The sequence below is a fragment of the Pogona vitticeps genome, chromosome 4 (assembly GCF_051106095.1).
Source record: "Pogona vitticeps strain Pit_001003342236 chromosome 4, PviZW2.1, whole genome shotgun sequence".
Lineage (NCBI taxonomy): Eukaryota > Metazoa > Chordata > Lepidosauria > Squamata > Agamidae > Pogona > Pogona vitticeps.
In genome coordinates this window covers 93,644,996-93,663,915 of record NC_135786.1, presented here as the reverse complement: position 1 = coordinate 93,663,915, position 18,920 = coordinate 93,644,996, and the positions used below count along the sequence as shown (strand labels likewise).

The window sequence follows — 18,920 nt, the reverse complement described above, 5'->3', positions numbered from 1 at the left end:
CAATACATCACTTATTTGCCCTTCCTCTTTTTCTGTTGCCTTTAACTTTTCCCAGCATCACAGCCTCAAGGCAAAGATATTTCAGCAACATATTCAAATCTAGACTTAAGAAGTGGGTGCACTTGTTTCCTTGGGATTTTTTAGTTTTGTCTGTTTTACAGTGTGATCCTATGGGCAAGGGTCAAATACATCTAGGGCTCCTCAGCCATGAAACTTGCTGAGTGATCTTGGGTCAGTCACACAGTCTCACCCTGATTTATCTCACAGGATTAATAAATTGTGTGACAGCCTTGTAATCACTGGAGGAAATGCAGGGTATCATTGTTAACACACATACTGTACACACACACACACACACAGAGAGAGAGAGAGAGAGAGAGAGAGAGAGGAATACTTTGGAGGAAAAACTTTGGTGCAGTCATTGATGCAGCAACTGCTGTAGTAGAATGTTCTTTTAGAACATTTTAGTTGGTAGCATAAGGTGATTGTTCTAAAATGTTCTTTTAGAACATTTTAGTTGGTAGCATAAGGTGATTCCAACAACCTCTGAAGTGTGACATGCTGAACTGTTTTGGTATCAGAACCACTAGCTACTAACCACTGGTGACTAACAAAAAGTAGTGGACTTTTGAAATGCTGTGGTTCTAGAAATGTAAAAGGCTAACATCTGCAAACATCCAAAGTATGGAGCGACTTTTCCAACTACAGGAAAAATGTAGGAAGTACCTAGGGGTGATTCGAGTGGAACTCGAGATCACTTTGAGTGAGAAAGAGAGATCTGGAAATAATGTCACAAGGAGGTACGATGGTGTCTCCTCCTGGGAGGATGTTGAGCGTGGTAAGTCAGCAAGGTGTGGTTTTGTCAGTCTTGACAACTTTGGTGTTGAGGTAGAATAAGAGTGCCTGGGTTTAGGTGATTTAGAGGCTGTGGCTCTATGTCAGCATTTGGGTTCTAATGAATTTGAATGAAAAGGCTCCCGAAACTGACAACTGTTGAGCCAATACTGGTGAGTACATAGGCTGGTGGTCTTGTTACCTTGTGTCATTTGGTAGCGGTAGTATGGTTGCAGAAAGGGCCACTCTGGGCCAGGAAAGAAATAAAGTATGGCACCATGGCAGAACTGTTGAATGGTGCAAAATTCAAGACTGAGATCCTCAGTTGGCAGGTGGCACTCTTTGGCCAGTATTTTTCCTGTGGTGGGCCCTTTAAGGGTTGAGTCTGATGACATATGAGATTGCTTCCAAAAGGCAAGCAATTCCTTTGGTGGAACACCCTTTGAGCTGTGGCAGGGTAGTGATAGCTTGCCGAGCATTTGCTGAGTGAGTTGGCTGCATTTGAGCAAATGGCTAAAAGCCAGGGACAATATCCAATATCCAATTTTGGGAAATTTCTCCCTCCAATGCTGAGCCCAGGCAGACCAGATCATCAAACTCTGCACAGCACTTGTCTGGGGCCTTGTGGCGTGAGTAATAGAGAGGTGACAAGGGCAATGGTGTTTGGCCGTTGGATTTCTTGGTCTTTGCCTTCTTCATTTGAGGATCAGAACCAATAGGTTAATTTATCCTTTCGTTCATCAATTATGGTGTCTTCAATGACCTTGAAGTCGAAGGCTTATCTTCAGTTTAAAGGCTCAGAGTTGGTGTTTGTTGGTTAGCCTGCTCCTCTATGGTCTTAGTGGAGGTTGAGTCAATCTGGAGAGTCTCAGTAAGGCGTTTCTTTGATGGGGTTTTACAGACCAAAACTGTGGAAACTGTTGCCTCCTTGGCAATGTCAACAGCCTGCAGGGACTTTTTTCCACAGATAAAACTTCAAACAAGATTGGCAGGTCCTGATGGCTATCTCATAAATTTACAACAGAACTGACAGTTATGGGTTTGGTGCCCCTAACCAAGGCAATATAAACACCCCAAATGTCTATCTGTGAGGGGTATTTTATTGCTGCAGCTGATGTGCCTTTTGAATTGGGAGAACAAAAAAGATGGAAACAACCATTAACCACAAGACCACTACTAGGTAACAACTAAACTATTAAACATTTCCCCCCCAGGAATGACAATATAGAAGAGGAGAGGGGAAGACAGTGAAAGACAGACAAGAGGTAGCTATACACAGATGGTTCTGAAAAAACAAAAAGGAATGATGGTAGGGTCTAAGAAAACTCCTCAGGTGTTCTTAGGGGACAAAAAGGAACTAAGGACTGCCCTCAGGGTAAGGAGAATGCACTGTGAAGAGGCAATGTCCTAACACTTCTTTAGACTCTAGAAGATTCCAAGGATCTTTGCATAGGAACCAAAGGAACTCCTATGTGTGATTTCACAGAGACCACGAAGAAGAATCACCACCACTAGTCTTCTCATTGGGAACCCTTTATGCACTTACAAGAAGCCACAGTGGTTTCCTGGAATATAGTTTCAAATACACTTTTGTAGCTGAAGCTACTCTTCTCACGGGGGTTTGGAGATGAGTCCCTGACAGATACTATATTGTGGAGAATGTGGACACAGTAAAATCTTTCTCCCTGTATGTCATTTTACTAAAATCTAGGATCAACCAATCAAGCTGAATGGTGCAAAATTCAAGACAGATAAATGGAAGCATTTCTTTATGCTCCACACAATTAATTTGTTTCCTCAAGATGTGATAAAGAATGTAAACTTGTATAGCTTTAAAGGAGGATTAGAAAAATTAAAGTTAGAGCCATCAATTGCAACTAGTCATGACGTCTATATACTATTCCCAACTTATGTTCTTATTTACCCTAGAAATGATATTTTTACATTTTATTCTTATTTATCCTTTAATGGTTCTAGCTGCCTCGTAAAAGCTCTGCATGGAACACTGCCTTGGCAAGTTACCTCTTGTAATGAGAAAGAGTAGTGGACATGAAGTAGCGATAGTCAAAGTGCTTTAGGCTGTAATATGCAGGATTCTTCCACATAAACTATTTCACAAAACTTTTTTGAGGTCTATGTCCAAGAGTTCATCTATCTCTTTGATGGTATCTCCTTTATTCTACTGTGCATTTGTCCTGGCAGTTTATGGTAACTGGCAATCTACCTTGTTGCCCCTATTTATTTGGCCCTCACAAAGGATCACGCCCTATTTCCCTCACACTGCCACCAGGTATTCTCCTAATACCAATTATGTTATACACATGTGCTGCCAACACTAAGGGTTATTGAACTTAGGAATCAGAGGTTTAATTAACAAATATTATTTTATTGTTAAGTAAATCATAAAGGTAAATCATATACGAACTGTATCAGGTATTAACACGGATTGGATCATGGGGGCAATCACTTTTATTCCACACTGCTATATACTTTCAATCAATATCTCTCATATAGTGCTCATAATTTCATTCCTGCTTGTTCAATATTGTTTAACCTTCTCAATTCCCTCTCCTAACACCCTCAGCTCAATTCACCAACCCTCTCCTTCTCTCTGCTAAACCCTAACTGCCATTTCACATCTCTAACTGTCTCTCTGACTCCGCCCCTCCTGCCCTATCCTTGGCTCCTCCCTCTTGAGCTTCTGTGATGGACAGGCAGGAATGACGTCACCTGTTGGCATTTCACTACAGTAACAAGCTCTAAATTTTAATTTTGAAAGATTTCATCTGCTGAAGAGAAGAAGAAATTATTCAGCTTCATATGCTCAGAAAAGAAGTAGGGTATTACCAAAAAAATGAATTCTGAATATGACAGATTATCATTCCTTATCATTTCTATAATATATGAAACAGTCATTAAAGAACACCACTCAGAAAAAAATCTACATTTTACAACAGTTATGAACATGAGCAGAGTATAAATAGTGCATGCATTCTAAGTATATGTTTGTGTGCATATATATTTTACTTCATTTTAAATTATGCAGAACTACCACATTGCTCAACTGTATTAGAACCCTTGATACCGATACATCACTTTAAATAAACTTAAAATTCTGTGATGAAAACCATTCTGAGCTATTCATCCTATGCCGGTTTTAATATCAATCATAGTGCCAGCACATAGCATTTTAAATAAATTTCTGAAGATTTTTGAAGAAGAATGGTAGATATTTAGCAAAATCTATCAAGGCATAATTCTTCCTATTAATCATAGCATTAAGACTAAAGGGAGACACAAATCAAGGTTTAACAGATATTACTTGCATTTGGGTTTAAAAACAGTAATAATTCAGTATTATATTGCTCACACATTTGACAAGAGTTTAATCTATTTCTTCTGCAAAAGCTTCGATGCTGTATTTGTTAAGAAAAATACAGAGAAAGCAAACCACCCTATAGAGCAGTGGTGGCAAACCTTTTTGGGCTCGCGTGCCCAAACTGGGAAAAAAAAAACAAAAAGTGGGTGGTGTGCCACCACCAAGAGGACCCAGAACTGGAACCAGCATACCCGCAACCGGAAGTGGAGGCAGAAGGGGTTCCTCAAGACCCCTCCGCTGCCAGCACCAGTTGTTCCGGATCCGCCTCCCAAAGCGCCAGCAGTGGCTGCAGCTGCCTCCTGAGGTTTGGCTGCAAGGGGGGGCAGGGGGAGTAGCGATCTGGCGACCTATGGCTCGTGTGCCAGCAGAAAGGGCTCTGCGTGCCAGCTGTGGCACATGTGGCCAGGTATTACACTGGCCTTTCATTGTTAAAACAAAACACTCAATATATTGGTAGAATATATAAAGTCTCATTTGCTCAATGCATATGCCTGCCCAGCATTCAGGTGCCCACCCAACTTTCTTACTAGGAATATATGAACGGAACATCAGAGGTAAGTAGCCAGAACAGGAGAAGTGGAGCAATGGGTAAATTTTTCAAAGATCCACTGTGCACCATTCTGAGGAACAAAATGCCCAGAAGTGGAGCAATGGGTAAATTTTTCAAAGATCCACTATGCACCACTCTGAGGAACAAAATGCCCATGTTGAAGCCTCAGCGTTCAGATGCATTAAGCAGTGTGGACTGCAGGCTGTTATGATCACTGGTAAGCTAGAACTGGTACCATAAACCTTTTCTCTTGAAGAGAATATTATCAAAAAATGGGGGGGGGGAATGATGTTTCTGGTTTACATAGTGTAAATAACATTAAAATGCATTTGACTGGACAAATAGCATGCCAGAACAGCATTATGTGCAGGGATGGCACCAGATTACAGAACTGTGCCTTATATCAAAATGAATATCTTCATTGCAACTAACTCTCTAACTCTTACCTTGGATTAAATACAAAGAAAATAAATGACTCAGTCAGAATGTCAAAAAATAAAATTGTTTAATCATGTTGTACACAAAGGGGAAGAGCGACCGTGCACAAACCATACATCTTTACTTACCTCTGTAGCAAATTGTTGCAGTCCACCAATATTAATTGGTCCCTCCTCGGTGGCATATAAATTACATCCACCCACACAGAGATCTGAAGTTGGGCAAACCATCCCACATGTCAGCCCAAGTGGGTTGTCAGAAAAGATCGCTTTGGCAGCTCCATAGTAGTTCTGCACAAACAGAAATACAATCCCACAATTAGAACAAGGACAGAACTTTAAAGAAAAAGATCTCAGTATCCCATCTGTGCAACATGTAAAGTATTAGTTATAAAGATTTTTAGAATTCTGTCATGATTCTGTACAAAAAAAATAGTCACACGTTATCCATAAATGTTAAATCTACTTCAAATTATGTTAGCCATATTTCAAAGACTGAAATGTTTTGATCAGTTCTGGTTGATTTTAAGACTTCCTTCCCCAATAGCAAAATGGTCACATTACAGAAATAACTTGGTGCTGGTACAAACTGGCTTCCATATACCTAAATCAATTACGCACAGAAAAATGCAAGATAATATGATTTCACTCCCAATTTTCTTCTCACTCCAGAATATCCATTGAGATAATTCCTATTGATCATTATTAATTAAAAGGTTTTTATAAACTCCCTCACTGACTTTTTATAAGGTACATTTATTACCAAGTGCAACATACAAATGTAATGCTGATAAACTACTAAAGATATAGATCTATCATCTGTAGCATAAGTTCAACGATGTATTAGGAACAAATGATGGAATTTTCACCATCTATCGAGCAGTGGGCATGCATTTCTTTTACTCCAATAAAGTGCTGGAATTTTGTTGGCAATCTCACATGCTGTCTGCAGTCTGAGTGAATGAAAGGGACTGGGGTTATTGTCTACCTGTCTAGCACTAATCGATCATTCCTCTGAATTCAAAGAGAGCCCTGCCTCCCTGCTCAGTGCCTTTTTCCCTCTCTTTTCTCAATCGGTGGAAGTTGTTTGTTCCCTGTTGATCTGTTCCATTGGTTGCTACTAGAGATAGGGGTATTCATATATGAATACGAATACTCACGCAGAGGTGGAGGTAACAAGGGTCTGGCCCCATGGGGCCGGACAGTCCACTCACTGATGTGCTAATGCTGCGGGGTCTGTGCTCCTGTCCTATCATGCTGGACATCGCAATCGCCGAGCCACTGTTCAGCCTGGCAGAGAGGCTTGTCGTCCTGCCTCCTGCCAGGAGTGGCTCAGCGATCACAATCTCTGGCATGAGAGGAGATTGCGATAGGAGATATGAATATGAATGCCCCTATCTCTAGTTGCTACGTAAGTGTGTAGTAAAGAAACTACATCTGTAGTTTCATTCAACTGTAATTAAAGAAATGTTTTCATTCTTTCTGCTACAAATGTCTCAGAGTCAGTTACTGAGACTTTTAAGTGGCAGTTGGTGAGAAAGGGCTGGACTCTGAGGAACTTGTAGCTATTCCACTCTGTGTATCTTTGTACTCCCAGTTCGTAACAAAAAGGAATTTCAACAGAAATTCAAAGCTCTGCAGCAGAAAGCACTCTGAAAGCACTCCAATGGAATAATTTTTAGAGGGAGAGACAGCTGTATAATTCTGTTGTGGCAAATACAACAGAATCTTTTAGCACCCTTCACCTCACACCCAAACAAGGCCCTCTTCACCACTCTCAAGGCAAGCAGAAGGTAATAGTTCAGAGTTCTCCCTTATGAGAACTCTGTTTTCAGACTGATTGAGCAACCATCAAAATAAGCCGGGGTCATAAATAAGAAGATTACAAGTAATAAAATTCAAGGATTCTGCTAATTTGACTGTGAATGCAACAGAAATGCAGGAATAAAGGTCAAACCAGATGTTACAGGAAATGTGTATTTCTTGTAATCAACAATTCTTCCTCTCACAATACAACTTCTCAAAAAGTAAATTTCTAGGAAATCACATTGCAAAATAAGCTTTTGTTTAGTTTCAGACAATCAACTACAAACAAGGCAGGCTGGACTGCAAGATATGAAGGTGAGAAAACCTTGTTTTAGGCAGACACATTGTTAATCACTCAAGAGCACACCACTTCTAAGTACAGAGAGATAAGAATATCGTTTAGTTTGACCCTAAGTACAATGTGTTTTAAAAATTAACTGTATTCTTTTGCACTAAACCTGTAATATTATCAGACTGAACAAGATCACAAGAGATAGTCTGGCACATTAACATTTCATAAAAAGAGAGATACAGTATTGTGAAAATGCAATCTGCACATCTGAAACAGCAGGACCAACATGGTGGCTTTCAGAAACCCTGCCTGAATCAGAATCCAGTTCAGAATGACAGAAGAGTCAGACTGGGTATCAATGAATTCAGTGGCAGCTGTACAGACAGCTGGTCAGTTACAGAAAAAGAGGACAAATGCCAGGAATACAACAACTTCTATCATCCATATAGTTCACGTATCACTTATGCATTTCACACAGTGGCCCAGTCTATTTCACAAATGGCACTGAAGTGTATTAAGTAGCGTTAAGCATAGTCTTTTTGTGCAATCGTTTGGCAAAGAATTTTTGATCTGTAGACTCTGGAGCCCACTGCCCATGAGCAGAACAGCAGCCAAGTGACTGACAGACACCAGACAAGCCTTCTTCCATCAGTCCTGCAGGCTGCCGTACATTAGCATTCTAGCCCGTCTAGTTGCTAATCAATGAGCTACATGCTGTCATTTTAAAAGAAGTAATGCATGAAAATATAGCTTAATTTATTTGTCAAAACGCTACAGCCATTTTAGTACATGATGCAAGTTGAAATTTCAAACCAGATGTCTTTTACACTAAGGCTGAAATCTAAAAAGGTATTTACTTATAAGTGCCAAATCAGTACATGCAAATCAGTAACCATTTTAATTTATTAACTAAGTGTTCTTCTTGGAAATCAAATTGCAACCAATTCAACAGGTGGCTATTTGTTTTGTTTATCCAGTGCTTCCCTCTAAAACACAATTAATTATATCATAGTTAAAAGACACATACTAATATACTTCTGTGGCATCTTCATTAGAATACTTCCATTATGTAAATTTAAATGTTGATTGTTTTCCTCTGTTACTGGATTATTATTGTGATCACATTTATGCCAAAATGCATTATTCATTTGATTTAACACTGTTATGTACATTTTATATGGACTGTTCACATATGCATCATGGACTCCCACATTAGTGAAGATGAACACAATTAATGGATTAAAAAGATAGTTACAACCTAACATGCCTAATTTAGCACTGGACGGCGGCTTATACATTTTGTAGTTCTATTCTAAATTATTTCAGAGCTCACAGAAGCATCAAAATATCAAACATTAATTAAATGACCAAGCATGAGTAATTACAGAGTGGCTAACACCTTTACTTAATAGTTAAGTTGATGGCATTAGCCTTGAAAATTTCCATAAGCTCTTTCACCAACATGTCAAAAAGATGCCAAAAGAATCACCTCCAAAAGAATAGAAAGACAAATGCAGTACTGTCCTACAGTCCTTGTCCTACTTAATTGGGAAGGCAGATAAAATATGAAAATTGTCACCGTTATCATCCTGTGTTGAAAAAAAAATCATATGTGAAATGGGAAAAAATGGGGACATAAAGAATCCAGAAATAAGGAAGAATCTTAATTAGAGGCTAATGGAGATTAATAGACTAATTAGAAACCTCTAATAGAGAGCTCCAGATAAGCATGGTTTTCTCCCATAAACAATTCAATGGGAAGTGTTGGCAAACTGATGATTGCTTAATTTACCAACAATATGGCTAGTCATAGTCCATGTTAATTATAATGGTCGCTGTAGTGACAAAGGCACTGAAAAGAGCAGTTTGGTGGTTAGTGTGTTGGATTTCTGCTTAGAAAGCCTGGGTGAGTCGCCTAGCTGTCAAGAGGACTGCCCAACACTGAAGAGGCAGTACTCTGCAGTCACAGTGCTATCAACAATGAAGAACTAATGCTTTTCCTTTAAGATCCACTCCTTGCTGTTAAGATCCAGGAGCTGTGAGCAAGTCACTGATACTCAACATTGGTATCCATACAATGATAAAGACATTCCAAAGGGGTAGCCATGCTGCAGCAAAAATGACAGTTCTGTGACACCTTAAAACTACTACATTCATTATTACAAAAGCTTTCATTAGGTTTTGGCCCATAGCCTCACAGATTAGATTAGTCTCAAGATCCTATTGAGATTTTTTAAAGTATTTATTTCCCCCTGAATGTTTTCTAATAGGAATTGGACGTCTTGCAGCACCTTTAAGACTAACTAGATTTTATTTTTATACGCTTTTGTGTATACATTCACATGAAGAAGTGTGCTTAGATGTACGAAATCTTATAAGAAAACAAAAACTAAGCCCACAACACTTCCAGATTCTCTTGTCCTACAACAGATTAGCATGGCTATTGGCTAGATTGTTGTTGTTATATGTTATCAAGTCATCTCCAGTTTATCCCTATGAATGAGCAATCTTCAAAACGTCCTGTCCTTAACAGACCTATTCTGCTCTTGTAGATTCAAGCCTGTGGCTTCCTTTAGGGAATCAGTCCATGTCATATTTGGTCTTCCTTTTTTCCTGCTGCCTTCCACCTTTCCCAGAATTATTGTCTTTTTCAGAGAATCGTGTCTTCTCATTATGTGCCCATGATAGGACAGGCCCAAGAGTTTCAACATTTTTGCCTCTAGAGATAGTTCAGGCTTGATATGATCCACTTGATTCTCTTTCTGGCAGGCCAGGGCATCCACAAAGCTTTCCTCCAGCACCACATTTCAATTTTCCCCCCTGTTAGCTCTTTTAACTTTCCAGCTTTCACACCCGTATGTGGTGATCAGGAATACAAGAGTGTGGATGATATTGGTCTTGGTTTCCAATGATGCATGTTTACACTCATTTTATTTATTTTTTATTTATTAAAATATTTTACCCCACCTTTCTCTTTAAAAAGGGCCCAATGCAGCTTACATAATCAAAATACAATATTTAAAATTAAAAACAGTAAGTTTATAAATACTAAAAAGGGTTCAATATCACAATACAACACATAAAACAAAACAAAAAAACCACATTGAAAGCAGTAAGGCACAACAATCTATTTAAGAACCCCACTCAGCCAGCCAGTCACTGAGGGAAAGCTTGCTTGAAGAAAAGAGTCTTTGCCTGTTGGTGGAAGGAAAGGAAAATTTAGGCCTGCTTGGCCTCTTGTGGGAGGGAGTTCCAAAGTCTGGGAGATGCAACAGAGGAGGCGATCTCCCATGTTCCCATCAAATGCACCTGTGAAGGTGGTGGGACAAAGAGAAAGGCCTCACCTAAGAAAGCTCATAGAAGGAGATGCAATTCTAAGATACCTTGGATCCAATCCATAGAACAAGTGTAGATGGAGCACTAGTTTTAATTGTGCAAAGGTGCTCCTGGGCACCACTGAAACCTGGGCATCCAGGTTCAGAAAGGAATCAAGGAGCTCCTCCAAGCTAAGCACCTGTGTTTTCAAAAGGAGTGCAACTCTCATCCAGCAAAGGCTACATCCCTCTTCCTTGATCTGTCTTTCAGCTGACCAGAAACACCTTTGTCTTGTCTGGATCAGGTTTATTCACCCTCATCCAGTCCATTACTCACACTAGACATTGATTTAGAACCGAAAAAGCTGCCTTAGATTTAGATGGAAAGGAGAGAGAGAGCTGATAGCATTCTTCACATTTCTACAGAGACATTTGCCTCTGCTCTGACTTACCTAGTGCTTCCATTCTGCTTCCTGTTTAGAGCACACTGTGCATAACAGTAAGAACTGTCTCACACAACTAAGTCAAAAATAATCTAACTCAACATTCTGAAATCCACAAGCACCAACAGAACTTCAACAAAAAAGAGGAAAGTTTGAAACTCAACAAAACTTGGCTTCCAGCTCTGAAAAATACAGCGTGCAAAAGGTCAATGACCTCTACCCAGCCACAAGGACCGGGGATCACTACACACAAAAGACCAGCTAATGAGACCCATCAATCACAGTGACAGATAATCTCTTCTCCTTATCACAACAATACACCCACAACAAGACACACTAATCACCCATCTCCTGAATAGGACAAAAGCCTATCTCACAGCCATAAATACTCCACTCCCAAGCAAACTACACCAGAGCACAGAGTGCTGTCCTCTGAAGATGCCGGCCACAGAGACTAGTGAAACGTTAGGAGGAACAACCTTCAAAACATGGCCAAAGAGCCTGAAAAACCCACAACAACCACCAACATTCTTTTGCTAATTTTAAGCAAAAGGATACCCTAAGCAGCACCCAAAAAGGGTGTTAACAGTGACAAACTTCTCCGGTTTACCCCCAGCATGTGGATTTTTGTACTGGAACACAAGAGTTCTCCTTCAGTTCTTGTGGCTAAAGACCACTGAAAAGAAAAGGCCAATCAAATCATAACAGACAACCAGTTGCACTTTTGCATAAATCTCCTGTAAGGGAATGTGTGGGAACCAGGCAGACATGTAACACTTCTAAAGCAGATATCAAAATTACAGTTGAATTTCTCTGGACACTTTTAACATGAGAAAAGAAAAAGAAAAAGAAAAATACCTTTTCTTACCAGCAGACAGTAAACTGTTAAACAAGAACACCAAAGCAATCCATGTACAGGGTACAACTGAACCACTGTGGTCTTTTATTTATCCACACTGCAACCAGTTTCTGATTATGGTGAGATTTGAACCTCACCCCTCTGCCACCTCCTTCTTGAAATCCTCCCCCTAAAAGGTAAAGTAGCCATGGACAAGGGAAGTGTGTTTTATTCGTAACTTTGCCAGGATTTCAGGAAGAAAGTTGAAGGAGGGGAGAGAGATTATATTATATTTAAAGCAATATGTAATTTTACCCTCAGATTCACAGAGGTGAACCCTCTGCGTACGTTGTTAGTGACTATTTTATTGATCCAATAGCACACCTCCGGGAAAAGTATTCCCAGAATACTTGTAATTCTCATTTTATAGGCAAAGAGAAATGAATTAAATAAAGAGATTATGTTAAGTCATCCTCACATATTCTGTAGTTAAATTGCTAGAAGACCTTGCACAGGTTTAATGTAACTTTAGCTTCTTGTAGACTATACTGTCTCATTTCCCTGCTTCAATTATTCAAAATTATAACCTTAGAACTGAATAGCTGGAAGGGACCCGATGGTTCAGCCTGTTTCCCCTTCAGTGCTGTAGTAACTCGATAGATCTACAGCTACATGTTTTGGCTGGTAAATTACAGTGTTCACAAGCCCCTCAATATCACTTTCCAAAACCAAATACTTGCTCTCCTGCATATCCCTTCCATCTGTGATGTACACATTGTCACAGATATACTCTCCTTTATCTTATTGCTTGTCTCAGTCTTCACTTGCCTATTTTTTTTCTCTTATATAATCTCTTGACCTCCCAAACAGATATATTTATTGTCCATATGTGAGTACTCCTCAATATACAACCATAATATACATTTATTTATATTATTTCATTTCTACAAAAACTCTTTATAAAGGATTCCTCTCAAATCTTGTTTATTTCAGTAGCTACTGATGACAGTTCTTTCTTATTCTAGTACCTACTGATGGTCAAATTCATTTGGAATGAGTCTAGGAAAGCAGAGCCCCCACTGCCAGCTTTTTCATGAAACTGTTTCCCTTTTCTTGCTCCTTCCCACACACTCTTATACCAAGAGAGAAGAGAACTCAGAAATATTGCACAAACTAAGTGTTCTGGAATACCCAGTGTGGTGTAGTGGGTAGAGCAACAGACTAGGACTCTGCAGACCAATCCCTTCTTGGCCATGGAAGCTCACTAAGGGAATAGAACTGGTGAAAACGCTCCTTAATTTGCTTACCTTGAAAGCCCTATTAGGATTGCTATAAGTCAATTCTGACTCGACAGCACAATCAACAACAACAACAACATTGTGCTTCAGGATTCCAGATTTCTGTTCTCCTTTAATGCTGGGAACTGTACAGTATGTGTATTGGGGGTGAGATGGGGGTGGGGTAATTTTTCCCTGTCAGTGCAGGTGGAGGAACTAAGGCTGTTGTGAATCATTACAAATACACTAGCCACTAGCATATAATAAATAAAAATAAATGTTAAAAGTAAAATGTGGAAATGTTTAATCAAACTTGTTCCCTCACCGAAAGGATACAAGACTGCATATGTTGCCTATGTGCAAATTTATATGTAAATAATTACTCTCACTTAAATAGAAGTATGCTATATCTCATCTCACCAAAAACCAGGTCAGACATACAGTGGACCCTCGACTTACAGACGGCTCGATTTACAGACTTTTCGAGTTACAGACTTCTCTGGCCGCAAAATTTAGATCTGACTTGCAGCCGGAGAATCGACCTACAGACCAGAAAAAAACCAAAATGGAACAAAAATATAATAAAAACTGCCAGTTATGGGATTAATTGGTTTTCACTGCATTGTAGGTCAATGGAGATTTGACCTACAGACTTTTCGACTTACAGCCACCATTCCAATACGGATTAATTCCTTAAGTAGAGGGTCCAGTGTACACACCGTCATGTTGCTGCCCAGGTTCAAAGTGAATAATTCTTTTTGGTCTTTAAACCAAATAGATTTACCAGAGGAATCTTCAGTCAGAGGATTTTTTAAACAGAGGACTATCCTATGACTGCACTTCAAATTGATGGCTTTCTTTTTAAAGCTGGACACTTGGCCATCCTAATTACAAGTTGAATCAATCTGTCTTGCAAAGTTTTATGAACTGAGAAAGTTTATTTCCCATTCCCATATTTTTCAAATTATTCTCCATCCCTCTGCAATATTATATTATAGTATATTATATCCATGTCAGAGACCTAATTAAGGCCACCCAGTCACTTAATATCTAAACTGAGATTTGATCCAGGCTCTTTCAGGCTTTTATTAAACCACATTGATTCTTTATGAAGAGTGCAAGTAAAAATCGGTAATTATCCTGAACCAATTCTAGCGATATCTACCTGCTCTGCTTGAGGTAGCCAGTTTCCTATTCAAATGTCATTAGTTTCCCCAACTTTTTCTTCCCTGATGAATAAAACTGGAGCTATGTACTTCTGATTAAAACTAGCTTTTCATGGAAAACCAAGCAAAAGACAAAAACATTCCCATAAATTATTGTATTGCAGATGCTCCAGCCTCTTTAAAGCATGCCTTGATTCCCCCATCTAATGAGATACAACAGAACATGAAGTATGCAGCAAGGCTCCATGCCTGCATCAAGAAAATAGGTATCCCAATGAATTATGATTATTCAGAGAAGTCTGATGTTTACCATTATTCATCAATAGAAATGGGCTTGGAACTGAAATGCTTTGTAAGTGTTTTTAATTAAATAGATGCCTGCTCATGCTTTGTTTATAAAATGCCTTCTCCTGGGCAATTCTGCAGGAAGGCATGCATCTAAGTGGATAGGATATTTTGTGGTTTCCTTTATCAGAATGTCAATAAGTACTGCATTGGTAACCAAGAGGACAGAAGCCAGCCTTAAACAGACATCAATAATTGGTAGCAGACAGAGGTGGATCTTCCCATGTATCACTTGGAAGCATTACATAATATGCATGTAAATGAGAAAGTTGTTACTTGAAAAAACCTATTAAAAGATGTTGGATCAATACCATTAGACCAGAAGAAATTACGTTTTCTATCAGGAAATGCTCATACCATTTAGATTTCCCTCCAATGTCAGTGTCCATTATTTATATTCCACCAAGAAGCTTCCTACTGTTGTAGTTTTCTCAAATGAATAACGTGGCTATAGGGCTGTGTTCTACATACAGTAATAATAATAAAACCAATGGCACACAGATTGATAACAGAAGCCAACATGATCTTTTCATGGAAGCAAACGCTGCTGATTTCAGTGAATCCTGCCTCTGTGAAAGCAGGTACAAGTGGCCTGTTTCTAAGAAAATAGTACATACTAGAGTAGGGATATGAAGAACACTCCCAAATTTATCTGTTCTTAGAAAAAGCAAGAAATTGCTAGAGTCTGCAATAGTTCTTGCAGAGCAAATAACAAAGCAATGATTTCATTGGAAGAATTTATTCGAGGAAGATATCCACAACTTGCACAAAATCTGTGAAAATTTGCTGCCTTTCCCATTTGGGAAGCAAAGCACGCATACAACAAGCCAAGGAGGACTGGATGGCTGACTGAAAAGATGCAAACAATCTGCCCAAAGCTTCCAGTTTTTAAGAGTCCTTAAGAGCAAAAGCACAGGAGCTATTTTAGTTTTATATACTTTGTGCAGTTTATACATTTTGCAGAATGTACTTAAAAATGTTCTTCAAATACTCCTGGAGATTATCTTACCATCTCACAGGCAGGAGAAAAATCCGTAGTTTCTCTTTCTACTTCATGGGAATGAGGTAAAGCAAGGATTTACATTAGTACACTGCCGTTGGAAATTGGTCCATATAAAAGAGACCATTTCTCCAGCACTCCATATTTGCTTACCATCAGTGACACAGTAGGGAAGATTTCTATGGCTTCCTCCTATACCACTAGCAATAATGATAAAATCTAGGGATCATTAAGGACCACATAAGACTGGTAAAGCACATTCTTTGCATACAAAAATAACCAGACTACATGAGAACGCAAGAAGATAACACCAAATGATATGTAGTTCTGTCTTTTGTTCTCACAGTGGTAAAACAGACATCTAACAGGAAGTCTGCAGACTAGACCTAAGAGTAATAGCAAACCCATCCAACCCATACTCATGTTCCCAAACTACTGATAAGCTGAATCAGGTAGGCAGTCCAATGAGGACATCCTGCAATCATGAACCATAAACTAAAAGGCTTTCATTCTCATCAGACGTGCCTGCAAGGACAGTGGAACTGAGCAATGGCTTCAAATATCTTAAAATTCAGAGAGGTTCATGTAGGGAGATACAATCCTTCAGACAGCCTGGATCCAAGCAGTACAGGGTTCAGAATTGGATTGGCAGCCAGTGAAACTGTACTAAAAGGGCAGCTATATGCTCCCTGTAAGTGTGTCGATATCAATTTGGCGGCAGTAATCCATACGTGATGTAAGTAAGGCATGTGTCATGATAGCCAGGTCAGGCATTTCCATGAATGGGCTCTGCTGGTATACCTGCAAATATGCAAATACAGTCTAGGCCAGTGATGGTGAACCTTTTTGAGCCTGAGTGTCCAAACTGCAACACAAAATCAACTTATTTAATTCAGAGTGCCAATACTGCAATTAAAACCCGAATGATGAGGTTTTAGCTTAGAAAAAACAACTTTTCCCGCACTGCAAGGGTTAAATGCTTGTGTTTTTTTTCCCCTATGGGCAGTATTAACAAAGAAATACTTACTGGTCCTCCAATCCCCCATTGGGCTAGACTGGTAATGGTCGCTATTGCACCCCTCTGCTGGACCACTGCACCAGCAGAGGGGAGTGCCAAAATCTGAGATCGGAGGACGGGTAAGTATTTCTTGATGGCAACTTACGGCTCATGTGCCCACAGAGAGGGCTCTGTGTGCCAGCTGTGGCACACGTTCCATAGGTTCACCATCACTGGTCTAGGCCACTACCAAAACCTGGGCATACAGGCTCAGAGCTGAAACCTGGGATGCACCCAAACTGCGAACTAGGCAGGTATATTCAACATAATGTCTAGATGTCCTGTGATTACAGTTTATCACAAATTAAAAAAGGGAAGATTTTTAAATCAACAATAAACTTTGTTTTAAAGATGACTGGTGGTCTTAAGCTTAAAATATCCTGGGCTTTAATGTTATGTTGATCTACCCTGGCTCAATTGCTCATGCGCCCAGAGGGACTGAACTCTGCCTATTGCATATTGTCTGTTTACATATGCAAACATGATGCAACAGTCCAGTTCAGAAGAATGTCCCACTCGTTTCAGTGAGGCTTCTTCCCAGGCAAGTACAGGACTGCAGTACAGCAGTGCAATCTTACAAATGACTGCTAAAATTTAAATCCTATTGAGTTCAATGGGGCATACTACCAAGTCAATGCATTTAGAATAGCAAGATTAGTGTTGTACTACACAGACTGACATACAAACTATATGCTTTAAATTTGGAAGTCAGATTACTGAGTCTCAAACTACTATAAGGGTTTCTTTTTGTTATTATTCTAAATTCCAGTAACTCTAAAGGTCTCTTTAAGTCTTTAAGTGTAAGAGGAAGAACAGAACTAATAGAAAAAGTGACAGGGTATCAATATGTCTGTTATCTTACATTGATCTTTACCTCATATCATTTCACTTGCGTCATCAAAACAGTTTCACAGTCTCACAAAGCCAATGAAAAAGAACCCTTAAGTTGGTTCTCTTGTCGTGTCATTCTAGTCTTTGTCATCTGGCATGCAAAATATTCCATCTTCAAAGCAGTGTCATCGAGACAGCCTATTCTACATAATTATACTATGGCAATGAAACCAACTGTCAGCCATCCCAGTACATTAAGTACTGACAGACATCTTAAGAAAAGTCAGTGTTTCAAATACATTAACAATATCCTTACTTTTCTTCTGAATGCTTTTGTACTTAGCGACCTGGAAAAAGATCAAGATGAGCAGAGGAGGAAAAAGAAAAAGAAAACCAAATAAAACTCAAGTTTCAAAAACCCAGTGCCCCAGAAATCCTTCCAGAAAGGTTAATTAAAATGCAGATTTCTATGTAATTATAACTCAGTGCATAGCAGCTTTAGTCTCTTTATGAAAAATAATAATAATCAGTTCTCCACATTATTGATTCCCTGTATCATTTTGCTTCTGAACTCTGGCAGGTGATTTTTTTTTTTTGGCAGCAATTTTCAATGGCATGTAGGTGACATCTATCCCGTATCTAAAATTAAAGACACTTTCTTGAAGCCCCACTTATTAAAATTAAATGTAGCAGTTTTAAATGGCATGCATGAGCGCGCATGGCTTGTGCAAATGAGTACAGACTTTCACACACAGTCTCCAATTTGCATGCACAATTTGAGCTGTCATTTTGAGAACAGGACCTCTTGGGTCTAACGTCTGTGTTTCATTACATTTTAAATCTTAAATGAAAGAATTAAATACAAAACAGAAGGAAAGAGGAAAGAAGAGAAAAGAGAGCAGAGGTAATAAATAATGAGAAAAGAAGAGAGAAAAATAGACAGAGAAAGAAGCAATAAGAGACTGGGGAAATGGAAGGATAAAAGAGTTGGTGAAGTCACAAAGCACAGGAAGGCGGAGAAAGAAACAAATAAACAAAACATGAATGCTGGCTTGAAGTCAAAGGGGATATATAACAAAAATGGGAAGGGGGAAGGGATGGAAGGCAAGAAGGGGGGCTGAGAAAAAGGAAGATAAACAAAAAGAAGAGAAGGAAAACACATGTACCTATTGGAATATTAAATGAGCAATATCTTGATTAGGATCTACTACATTTTCAAAGCAGGGAACAAGATTAAAGTTGTTTCAGATTGATGTTAGGTGGGAAAGGGTATGGAGTAGGAGAAGCTAGGCATTGTGTAACTTGGAACATCAGTGTTTTTAATTTCAAACTTAGGCTGCAATTCATCTTT

The 18,920-nt window shown here is 39.1% G+C and overlaps 1 protein-coding gene across 2 annotated transcripts in view; it reads right to left on the bottom strand.

Moving 5' to 3' along the window:
* Positions 1-18,920, bottom strand: part of DPYD (dihydropyrimidine dehydrogenase) — a 623,728-nt gene that overhangs the window by 405,747 nt on the left and 199,061 nt on the right. For both annotated transcript variants that reach the window (XM_020801233.3, XM_072997958.2), the window contains exon 5: positions 5,330-5,491. In XM_020801233.3, coding sequence (XP_020656892.3) covers positions 5,330-5,491 — 162 coding nt within the window. The remainder of the gene's footprint in view (positions 1-5,329; positions 5,492-18,920) is intronic.